The sequence below is a fragment of the Pimephales promelas genome, chromosome 7, assembly GCF_988280905.1.
Source record: "Pimephales promelas chromosome 7, fPimPro1.hap1.1, whole genome shotgun sequence".
Lineage (NCBI taxonomy): Eukaryota > Metazoa > Chordata > Actinopteri > Cypriniformes > Leuciscidae > Pimephales > Pimephales promelas.
The window spans coordinates 7871357-7884028 of record NC_142775.1 but is presented as its reverse complement, the minus strand read 5'-3'; the positions used below and the strand labels follow the sequence as shown (position 1 = coordinate 7884028).

Sequence of the window (12672 nt, the reverse complement as noted above, 5' to 3'; positions counted from 1 at the left end):
ATTGCAAAGAAACCGCAAGCAACGCATTGAACTAAATGTGAAACTATGAAGTAGAAAGACTGAATATTCCGGAAAATCCTCCTACAGCCATCTTATGGCGGCTTTTTTTTTCATAGAGCGAATGAGACATTCAGTGTTCCGTGGCTTCAGTTGCGTTACTACCATTCAGTGGCAGTATTTAGTTATGTGGCTTCTCTGTCATGTGTCTCTTTATCAGCAAAGCCAGGAGAGTGTCCAAGCAAAAAAAATGGAGCAGAAACGTGTGACGATTTGTGTTACTATGACAGTGACTGTCCGAACAATGAGAAATGCTGCAGCAATGGATGTGGACATCAGTGTATGGCTCCATTTACAGGTATTTATGTTATTATATTAGTGTCTGGGTCAGCTTCCTCATTTCAGTTTGTCCTGGTTTATAATGAATTGTTCTCAATGTAAAAGTGTTCAGCCAATTGCACAGTTTCGAGCACAGGATGGCTTTGCAAAATTAATTCTTAATACGATTATTTATTAACACGATTGATTAATATTTAAGTAGTAAAACTTACTATTTGGGTTTGGTGCTGTATCTGAGAGTGAATGCCGCTAAACTGACAGACTAAAGTTGACCATCCGTATCCATCCAGTGAAGCCTGCAGCCGAACCGCCGAAGCCTCCAGTGAAGCCTGCAGCCGAACCGCCGAAGACTCCGGTAAAGCCTCCGGTGAAGCCTGCAGCCGAACCTCCGAAGACTCCAGTGAAGCCTCCGGTGAAGCCTGCAGCCGAACCTCCGAAGACTCCAGTGAAGCCTCCGGTGAAGCCTGCAGTCGAACCTCCCAAGCCTGCAGTGAGGCCTTCCGACGAACTGCCCGTGCCTTCCGACGAACTGTCCGAGCCCTCCGACGAACTACCAGAGCCTTCCGACGAGCCGCCAGCAGCCGAACCCACAAAGCCTCCCGTCATGCCTGCAGTGAGGCCTTCCGACGAACTGTCCGAGCCTTCCGACGAACTGTCCGAGCCCTCTGACGAACTGCCCGAGCCGTCTGCAGCCGAACCCGCAAAGCCTCCTGCCAAACCTCCTGTGATGCCTGCAGCCGAACCCGCAAAGCCTCCTGCCAAGCCTCCTGTAAAGCCTGCAGCCGAACCCGCAAAGCCTCCTGCCAAGCCTCCTGTGAAGCCTGCAGCTGAACCCGCAAAGCCTGCAGTGAGGCCTTCTGACGAACTGTCCGAGCCTTCTGACGAACTACCGGAGCCTTCCGACGAACTGCCCGAGCCGCCTGCAGCCGAACCCGCAAAGCCTCCTGTGAAGCCTGCAGCTGAACCCGCAAAGCCTCCAGTGAAGCCTGCAGCCGAACCGCCGAAACCTGCAGTGAGGCCTTCCGACGAACTGTCCGAGCCTTCTGAAGAACTACCGGAGCCTTCAGACGAACTGCCAGAGCCGCCTGCAGCCGAACCCGCAAGGCCTCCTGTCAAGCCTGCAGCCGAACCCGCAAGGCCTCCTGTCAAGCCTGCAGCTGAACCCGCAAGGCCTCCTGTCAAGCCTGCAGCCCAACCCGCAAAGCCTCCTGTCAAGCCTCCAGTGAAGCCTGCTGGTGAATTGGCCAAGCCTCCTGTGAGTCACCCTTATGGCTAATGTCCTGGCCATAAGTAATGTGGATGTGCATGCAGTTAACTGTGCTGATTTAATCATTGGCTGTATAGTGTTTCCTGTATCACCAAATAAATCTCACTTTTATGACTATTGCCTCTTTTTTGTTCCTTTTAAGTGGGAAAACAAAGAATCTTTTTTTTTTTTTTTTTTTTGGAATGCCAGTGCTAGTTTGGCTGTTCTCTCACATAATAGCTCATTGGAATCTATGCATAAGATCCCACCCTCCTTCAAAAAGCATAAGAGCGTGCGTAGCAGTCCTGGGAACTCTACAGAATATATGAAGAGTTCAGATGCAAAAGCCTCTAAATGCCATCTGAAATTTTCTTCTTTAATGATTTTTATCAAACTTGTATATTTAAGTTCAGTAATTTCACTTAAATAACAATTAATAGGTAATTATCATTGCCATTTAAGTGAAATTACTGAACTTAAATATACAAGTTTGATAAAAATCATCATTCTAGAAGAAAATTTCAAATGGCACTTAGAGGCTTTTGCATCTGAACTCTTCATATGTTCATGTTTTAATATTTAGAATACTTTTATTATTGATTTTTATAGGGTGTAAAGTTTCAACTAGTATTGCCAATTGACCAATAGTCTTCTGCATTCTTAATGTTCAAGGTGTTCGGACATCGGTGAAGACAATGGAGACACTATAGGAGCTGAAGAGTTATGCTTTAAATCGCTTCTGCAGAGTTCACACTGACTATGTTTACATGCAGCCAATTTTTGGGTTAAGGTCACTATCTGGGTTTCTGGAACATTAGGAATAACCCGTTTACACGCGAGAGCACAGAGAGTTTCTCCTGTATACATGGAATTGCAGAATCCTGATGTAAACGGCGACGTGCGGTTAGCGCCTAGACGTACGGACAACTTTAAGACGCAATATTTTCTGATTTCCGATTCTTCTTCCTGTTTCCAAAGACAATAACAACAGCAGCCCGCGGATAATGAATAGTTCAGGGCAGAAAGCGATCGCCTTTGTTTGCGCTTTGCTGGTGATGACCTCGCTCCAAAAGTATGCTGTGCTGTGTCTCGCCATGTTTACTTCCGGTATACTGCACGCATATTTTTGTATGCACTGAGAAGTTTCTCTACTCAAAATTACCAAGATTCCTTGCAAATAAAACATGCGCAGAACACAAATCACTATGGGGATATGCCGCTACGCGTTTACATGACCAAAAATTCGGGTTAGAAAAGGGGTACCCCAGGTATAATATCCCGGTTTTTAAAATCTGGCATATGGGCATATTCGGGTTTTTGCCGGTGTTTACATGGCCGTTCTTGGCTTTTAGGACAGCATTAGGCCACTTGATGGAGTTTTTCGGTTCCTTGCCAGTGTTGCCTTTTGGCTTGCTCAGTTGGGGATATTCAAATTAATTAACCAATCAGTAATACTTCCGTTACTCTTTGCATAACAAATCGATTTGCCCCACTCAGTGAAACACCCACTCAGAAACCTCTTTATTGTGCCCTGGTAATTGGTGATTCGATCACACGGAACGTGAACATGGAGACACCAGCCACCATAGTCACATGTTTGCTGGGAGCCAGAGCGCCTGACATCACAGCAAATTTAAAAGTGCTGGCTAATGCTAATCGTAAATTCTCTAAGATCATTATTCATGTCGGCGCTAATGATGTTCGACTCCGCTAGTCGGAGATCACCAAAATTAAATTAATATTAAAGAGGTGTGTGAACTCGCAAGTACAATGTCGGGCACTGTAATTTGCTCTGGCCCCCTTCCTGCTCGCAGGAGTGATGAGATAGTCAGTAGACTGTCCTCACTTAATCGTTGGTTGTCTGAGTGGTGTCCGCAAAATAATGTGGAATTTATAGACAATTTTGAAAAGTTTTGGGGGCAAGCCTGACCTGTTTAAAAGAGATGGTATTCATCCCTCCTGGGCTGGGGCTGCTCTTCTCTCTAGTAATTTGGCTTGGACAAATTAGTCTTGGACCTAAAACATGACAAATTTGGCACCAGGTCAGGAAGCAGACAGACTGGCTAAACCGACCGTCTGCTAGTGGCCTCGCGTCACCAAGGTCAGACAAATCCCATCACATAGAGGCTCTTTCACCTAGATATATCATATAGAGACTGCGTCTGTTCCCCGAATTTGGATATCCAAAAAACATAAGATTAAAAATCTAATTGATGTTCAACAGATATAATACAGATGAGCAAATGATAAAGCTTGGGTTGCTGAATATTAGATCACTTACTTAAAAATCGCTCATAGTTAATGATATGATTTCAGATTATAATCTAGATGTGCTGTGATTGACAGAAGCCTGGCTAAAACCAAACGATAACATAACTTTGAATGAGTCCACCCCACAAGATTACAGTTATAAACATGAACCTCGTCTGAAAGGCATTGGTGCTTATTGTAATAATATATAGTGTAAATGATAAATCACGTTTGAGAATTCTGCTGGCTACTGGTCCCACGTGATCGCTGTACCACCTGACCACTGCAGATTCATTTGCCGTTGATAGTGTTGCCATAAAACCAATCAATCATATCCAAATTACGGTTATTATTACGACGTCCAACCCTGATCAAACACACCTGAACAAGCTAATCAAGGTCTTCAAGAATAGGCTATATTAGAAAGCTACAGACAGGTGATTTCCATTAGGGTTGGAGTTGCCCAGAACTCCAATTGGATCTTTAAAAACGCATTTTCAAAAAGTGCTTTAAACTCTTTTCATAGCATTTGTTGTGGGACTCAGGGGGTATTTTGATGCAGCAACAGGGGTTTCCTTTGTAGTTTTGTGGTCCTCGCTGTCTGCCCCTGCTGACTCACTAACTCAGTGCATCTTCCAGCAGAGTTGATTGTGAGATCGCAGGTCGAGAGGATGACAGTTCAAGTGTGCTGCTTGTTTAGTGTGGTTTTATTGGGTCTTTCTGCTTGTTTGAGCACAACACACGCTGGAGTCCTAGGTGAGAATTTCTTTTAGCTTCATCACGCAGCCCAAAGAAGTGCATTAATGAAGTACCTTAAAAAATTAGAATTTAGACGCATCTGCTTACGAAAATACAGTACAGACGTCAAGTGGAAGTTCAACTCCGTGTGTTGGTTTAGTTTTAATAGTAAGCCAAGTGTAGATATGCGAACCGTCATATGTTTATGCGTTTTTCATTGTACAACAATTTCGTTGTTTAAGAGAAATTCATAAGCCTACAATATAACATGGGGAGCTGATTATAACCGATAACTCCGTGATCTATATATATATATATATATATATATGTGCGCGCATCTATATTTGTTTTTTGTTCTCTTACGAAGCCTATAAAAATGCTTAAGGGAAATGAGGGTGGTCATGGGGATGGCATAATATTTGGAAGCTGTCTGCAACGTATTAACTGATGTCCATGTTTTCTATCAGCATTGCACTATTACTAACTCTACTATAGTGGGGTAGGTTGTAACCGCACTCTCAGTCTTTGAAACTGATTGATGCACTTTAGTGAAAATGGTGGATTTCTAAGCTACTTTGACTTGAAGAATATAAATGTGTGAATATTATAAAGTTTGAGACTCATTGCAAAACCCCTGTCTTGCTAATGCTGAAGCAAACTATTACAGCACTTCCTGGTCTCCCCTAATGATCCTCTTGAATCCTCTTCTGTAGTGTCCGGTCGGTGTCCGGCGATGCTGACGGTCACGCCGTCCCGTCGAGGATGCTCTTCTGATAGAGACTGCTCTGGAGGACACAAATGCTGTCGATTTCCCTGTGGGCGCTCGTGTGTGCCGCCTGTTTTCAGTGAGTTTTAATTAATGGATGCTATACGTCTTCCAAAAAAAAAAAAAAAAACACTGCATTTTGTTTCTCTCAGAAATCGCTAGTATGTTTCACAAATAATTGCAAAGAAACCGCAAGCAACGCATTGAACTAAATGTGAAACTATGAAGTAGAAAGACTGAATATTCCGGAAAATCCTCCTACAGCCATCTTATGGCGGCTTTTTTTTTCATAGAGCGAATGAGACATTCAGTGTTCCGTGGCTTCAGTTGCGTTACTACCATTCAGTGGCAGTATTTAGTTATGTGGCTTCTCTGTCATGTGTCTCTTTATCAGCAAAGCCAGGAGAGTGTCCAAGCAAAAAAAATGGAGCAGAAACGTGTGACGATTTGTGTTACTATGACAGTGACTGTCCGAACAATGAGAAATGCTGCAGCAATGGATGTGGACATCAGTGTATGGCTCCATTTACAGGTATTTATGTTATTATATTAGTGTCTGGGTCAGCTTCCTCATTTCAGTTTGTCCTGGTTTATAATGAATTGTTCTCAATGTAAAAGTGTTCAGCCAATTGCACAGTTTCGAGCACAGGATGGCTTTGCAAAATTAATTCTTAATACGATTATTTATTAACACGATTGATTAATATTTAAGTAGTAAAACTTACTATTTGGGTTTGGTGCTGTATCTGAGAGTGAATGCCGCTAAACTGACAGACTAAAGTTGACCATCCGTATCCATCCAGTGAAGCCTGCAGCCGAACCGCCGAAGCCTCCAGTGAAGCCTGCAGCCGAACCGCCGAAGACTCCGGTAAAGCCTCCGGTGAAGCCTGCAGCCGAACCTCCGAAGACTCCAGTGAAGCCTCCGGTGAAGCCTGCAGCCGAACCTCCGAAGACTCCAGTGAAGCCTCCGGTGAAGCCTGCAGTCGAACCTCCCAAGCCTGCAGTGAGGCCTTCCGACGAACTGCCCGTGCCTTCCGACGAACTGTCCGAGCCCTCCGACGAACTACCAGAGCCTTCCGACGAGCCGCCAGCAGCCGAACCCACAAAGCCTCCCGTCATGCCTGCAGTGAGGCCTTCCGACGAACTGTCCGAGCCTTCCGACGAACTGTCCGAGCCCTCTGACGAACTGCCCGAGCCGTCTGCAGCCGAACCCGCAAAGCCTCCTGCCAAACCTCCTGTGATGCCTGCAGCCGAACCCGCAAAGCCTCCTGCCAAGCCTCCTGTAAAGCCTGCAGCCGAACCCGCAAAGCCTCCTGCCAAGCCTCCTGTGAAGCCTGCAGCTGAACCCGCAAAGCCTGCAGTGAGGCCTTCTGACGAACTGTCCGAGCCTTCTGACGAACTACCGGAGCCTTCCGACGAACTGCCCGAGCCGCCTGCAGCCGAACCCGCAAAGCCTCCTGTGAAGCCTGCAGCTGAACCCGCAAAGCCTCCAGTGAAGCCTGCAGCCGAACCGCCGAAACCTGCAGTGAGGCCTTCCGACGAACTGTCCGAGCCTTCTGAAGAACTACCGGAGCCTTCAGACGAACTGCCAGAGCCGCCTGCAGCCGAACCCGCAAGGCCTCCTGTCAAGCCTGCAGCCGAACCCGCAAGGCCTCCTGTCAAGCCTGCAGCTGAACCCGCAAGGCCTCCTGTCAAGCCTGCAGCCCAACCCGCAAAGCCTCCTGTCAAGCCTCCAGTGAAGCCTGCTGGTGAATTGGCCAAGCCTCCTGTGAGTCACCCTTATGGCTAATGTCCTGGCCATAAGTAATGTGGATGTGCATGCAGTTAACTGTGCTGATTTAATCATTGGCTGTATAGTGTTTCCTGTATCACCAAATAAATCTCACTTTTATGACTATTGCCTCTTTTTTGTTCCTTTTAAGTGGGAAAACAAAGAATCTTTTTTTTTTTTTTTTTTTTGGAATGCCAGTGCTAGTTTGGCTGTTCTCTCACATAATAGCTCATTGGAATCTATGCATAAGATCCCACCCTCCTTCAAAAAGCATAAGAGCGTGCGTAGCAGTCCTGGGAACTCTACAGAATATATGAAGAGTTCAGATGCAAAAGCCTCTAAATGCCATCTGAAATTTTCTTCTTTAATGATTTTTATCAAACTTGTATATTTAAGTTCAGTAATTTCACTTAAATAACAATTAATAGGTAATTATCATTGCCATTTAAGTGAAATTACTGAACTTAAATATACAAGTTTGATAAAAATCATCATTCTAGAAGAAAATTTCAAATGGCACTTAGAGGCTTTTGCATCTGAACTCTTCATATGTTCATGTTTTAATATTTAGAATACTTTTATTATTGATTTTTATAGGGTGTAAAGTTTCAACTAGTATTGCCAATTGACCAATAGTCTTCTGCATTCTTAATGTTCAAGGTGTTCGGACATCGGTGAAGACAATGGAGACACTATAGGAGCTGAAGAGTTATGCTTTAAATCGCTTCTGCAGAGTTCACACTGACTATGTTTACATGCAGCCAATTTTTGGGTTAAGGTCACTATCTGGGTTTCTGGAACATTAGGAATAACCCGTTTACACGCGAGAGCACAGAGAGTTTCTCCTGTATACATGGAATTGCAGAATCCTGATGTAAACGGCGACGTGCGGTTAGCGCCTAGACGTACGGACAACTTTAAGACGCAATATTTTCTGATTTCCGATTCTTCTTCCTGTTTCCAAAGACAATAACAACAGCAGCCCGCGGATAATGAATAGTTCAGGGCAGAAAGCGATCGCCTTTGTTTGCGCTTTGCTGGTGATGACCTCGCTCCAAAAGTATGCTGTGCTGTGTCTCGCCATGTTTACTTCCGGTATACTGCACGCATATTTTTGTATGCACTGAGAAGTTTCTCTACTCAAAATTACCAAGATTCCTTGCAAATAAAACATGCGCAGAACACAAATCACTATGGGGATATGCCGCTACGCGTTTACATGACCAAAAATTCGGGTTAGAAAAGGGGTACCCCAGGTATAATATCCCGGTTTTTAAAATCTGGCATATGGGCATATTCGGGTTTTTGCCGGTGTTTACATGGCCGTTCTTGGCTTTTAGGACAGCATTAGGCCACTTGATGGAGTTTTTCGGTTCCTTGCCAGTGTTGCCTTTTGGCTTGCTCAGTTGGGGATATTCAAATTAATTAACCAATCAGTAATACTTCCGTTACTCTTTGCATAACAAATCGATTTGCCCCACTCAGTGAAACACCCACTCAGAAACCTCTTTATTGTGCCCTGGTAATTGGTGATTCGATCACACGGAACGTGAACATGGAGACACCAGCCACCATAGTCACATGTTTGCTGGGAGCCAGAGCGCCTGACATCACAGCAAATTTAAAAGTGCTGGCTAATGCTAATCGTAAATTCTCTAAGATCATTATTCATGTCGGCGCTAATGATGTTCGACTCCGCTAGTCGGAGATCACCAAAATTAAATTAATATTAAAGAGGTGTGTGAACTCGCAAGTACAATGTCGGGCACTGTAATTTGCTCTGGCCCCCTTCCTGCTCGCAGGAGTGATGAGATAGTCAGTAGACTGTCCTCACTTAATCGTTGGTTGTCTGAGTGGTGTCCGCAAAATAATGTGGAATTTATAGACAATTTTGAAAAGTTTTGGGGGCAAGCCTGACCTGTTTAAAAGAGATGGTATTCATCCCTCCTGGGCTGGGGCTGCTCTTCTCTCTAGTAATTTGGCTTGGACAAATTAGTCTTGGACCTAAAACATGACAAATTTGGCACCAGGTCAGGAAGCAGACAGACTGGCTAAACCGACCGTCTGCTAGTGGCCTCGCGTCACCAAGGTCAGACAAATCCCATCACATAGAGGCTCTTTCACCTAGATATATCATATAGAGACTGCGTCTGTTCCCCGAATTTGGATATCCAAAAAACATAAGATTAAAAATCTAATTGATGTTCAACAGATATAATACAGATGAGCAAATGATAAAGCTTGGGTTGCTGAATATTAGATCACTTACTTAAAAATCGCTCATAGTTAATGATATGATTTCAGATTATAATCTAGATGTGCTGTGATTGACAGAAGCCTGGCTAAAACCAAACGATAACATAACTTTGAATGAGTCCACCCCACAAGATTACAGTTATAAACATGAACCTCGTCTGAAAGGCATTGGTGCTTATTGTAATAATATATAGTGTAAATGATAAATCACGTTTGAGAATTCTGCTGGCTACTGGTCCCACGTGATCGCTGTACCACCTGACCACTGCAGATTCATTTGCCGTTGATAGTGTTGCCATAAAACCAATCAATCATATCCAAATTACGGTTATTATTACGACGTCCAACCCTGATCAAACACACCTGAACAAGCTAATCAAGGTCTTCAAGAATAGGCTATATTAGAAAGCTACAGACAGGTGATTTCCATTAGGGTTGGAGTTGCCCAGAACTCCAATTGGATCTTTAAAAACGCATTTTCAAAAAGTGCTTTAAACTCTTTTCATAGCATTTGTTGTGGGACTCAGGGGGTATTTTGATGCAGCAACAGGGGTTTCCTTTGTAGTTTTGTGGTCCTCGCTGTCTGCCCCTGCTGACTCACTAACTCAGTGCATCTTCCAGCAGAGTTGATTGTGAGATCGCAGGTCGAGAGGATGACAGTTCAAGTGTGCTGCTTGTTTAGTGTGGTTTTATTGGGTCTTTCTGCTTGTTTGAGCACAACACACGCTGGAGTCCTAGGTGAGAATTTCTTTTAGCTTCATCACGCAGCCCAAAGAAGTGCATTAATGAAGTACCTTAAAAAATTAGAATTTAGACGCATCTGCTTACGAAAATACAGTACAGACGTCAAGTGGAAGTTCAACTCCGTGTGTTGGTTTAGTTTTAATAGTAAGCCAAGTGTAGATATGCGAACCGTCATATGTTTATGCGTTTTTCATTGTACAACAATTTCGTTGTTTAAGAGAAATTCATAAGCCTACAATATAACATGGGGAGCTGATTATAACCGATAACTCCGTGATCTATATATATATATATATATATATGTGCGCGCATCTATATTTGTTTTTTGTTCTCTTACGAAGCCTATAAAAATGCTTAAGGGAAATGAGGGTGGTCATGGGGATGGCATAATATTTGGAAGCTGTCTGCAACGTATTAACTGATGTCCATGTTTTCTATCAGCATTGCACTATTACTAACTCTACTATAGTGGGGTAGGTTGTAACCGCACTCTCAGTCTTTGAAACTGATTGATGCACTTTAGTGAAAATGGTGGATTTCTAAGCTACTTTGACTTGAAGAATATAAATGTGTGAATATTATAAAGTTTGAGACTCATTGCAAAACCCCTGTCTTGCTAATGCTGAAGCAAACTATTACAGCACTTCCTGGTCTCCCCTAATGATCCTCTTGAATCCTCTTCTGTAGTGTCCGGTCGGTGTCCGGCGATGCTGACGGTCACGCCGTCCCGTCGAGGATGCTCTTCTGATAGAGACTGCTCTGGAGGACACAAATGCTGTCGATTTCCCTGTGGGCGCTCGTGTGTGCCGCCTGTTTTCAGTGAGTTTTAATTAATGGATGCTATACGTCTTCCAAAAAAAAAAAAAAAAACACTGCATTTTGTTTCTCTCAGAAATCGCTAGTATGTTTCACAAATAATTGCAAAGAAACCGCAAGCAACGCATTGAACTAAATGTGAAACTATGAAGTAGAAAGACTGAATATTCCGGAAAATCCTCCTACAGCCATCTTATGGCGGCTTTTTTTTTCATAGAGCGAATGAGACATTCAGTGTTCCGTGGCTTCAGTTGCGTTACTACCATTCAGTGGCAGTATTTAGTTATGTGGCTTCTCTGTCATGTGTCTCTTTATCAGCAAAGCCAGGAGAGTGTCCAAGCAAAAAAAATGGAGCAGAAACGTGTGACGATTTGTGTTACTATGACAGTGACTGTCCGAACAATGAGAAATGCTGCAGCAATGGATGTGGACATCAGTGTATGGCTCCATTTACAGGTATTTATGTTATTATATTAGTGTCTGGGTCAGCTTCCTCATTTCAGTTTGTCCTGGTTTATAATGAATTGTTCTCAATGTAAAAGTGTTCAGCCAATTGCACAGTTTCGAGCACAGGATGGCTTTGCAAAATTAATTCTTAATACGATTATTTATTAACACGATTGATTAATATTTAAGTAGTAAAACTTACTATTTGGGTTTGGTGCTGTATCTGAGAGTGAATGCCGCTAAACTGACAGACTAAAGTTGACCATCCGTATCCATCCAGTGAAGCCTGCAGCCGAACCGCCGAAGCCTCCAGTGAAGCCTGCAGCCGAACCGCCGAAGACTCCGGTAAAGCCTCCGGTGAAGCCTGCAGCCGAACCTCCGAAGACTCCAGTGAAGCCTCCGGTGAAGCCTGCAGCCGAACCTCCGAAGACTCCAGTGAAGCCTCCGGTGAAGCCTGCAGTCGAACCTCCCAAGCCTGCAGTGAGGCCTTCCGACGAACTGCCCGTGCCTTCCGACGAACTGTCCGAGCCCTCCGACGAACTACCAGAGCCTTCCGACGAGCCGCCAGCAGCCGAACCCACAAAGCCTCCCGTCATGCCTGCAGTGAGGCCTTCCGACGAACTGTCCGAGCCTTCCGACGAACTGTCCGAGCCCTCTGACGAACTGCCCGAGCCGTCTGCAGCCGAACCCGCAAAGCCTCCTGCCAAACCTCCTGTGATGCCTGCAGCCGAACCCGCAAAGCCTCCTGCCAAGCCTCCTGTAAAGCCTGCAGCCGAACCCGCAAAGCCTCCTGCCAAGCCTCCTGTGAAGCCTGCAGCTGAACCCGCAAAGCCTGCAGTGAGGCCTTCTGACGAACTGTCCGAGCCTTCTGACGAACTACCGGAGCCTTCCGACGAACTGCCCGAGCCGCCTGCAGCCGAACCCGCAAAGCCTCCTGTGAAGCCTGCAGCTGAACCCGCAAAGCCTCCAGTGAAGCCTGCAGCCGAACCGCCGAAACCTGCAGTGAGGCCTTCCGACGAACTGTCCGAGCCTTCTGAAGAACTACCGGAGCCTTCAGACGAACTGCCAGAGCCGCCTGCAGCCGAACCCGCAAGGCCTCCTGTCAAGCCTGCAGCCGAACCCGCAAGGCCTCCTGTCAAGCCTGCAGCTGAACCCGCAAGGCCTCCTGTCAAGCCTGCAGCCCAACCCGCAAAGCCTCCTGTCAAGCCTCCAGTGAAGCCTGCTGGTGAATTGGCCAAGCCTCCTGTGAGTCACCCTTATGGCTAATGTCCTGGCCATAAGTAATGTGGATGTGCATGCAGT

At 45.1% G+C, this 12672-nt stretch overlaps 1 protein-coding gene across 1 annotated transcript; it reads left to right on the top strand.

Annotated features, from left to right (window-relative positions):
* Positions 1-301: 301 nt before the first annotated feature.
* LOC148978271 (uncharacterized) lies at positions 302-10855 on the top strand. Its single transcript, XM_089133555.1, has 5 exons — positions 302-355; positions 731-1591; positions 5731-5868; positions 6313-6986; positions 10795-10855. The coding sequence occupies exons 1-5, from the start codon at positions 302-304 to the stop codon at positions 10853-10855; spliced, it is 1788 nt and encodes a 595-aa protein (XP_088989681.1).
* The last annotated feature ends 1817 nt before the right edge of the window (positions 10856-12672 follow it).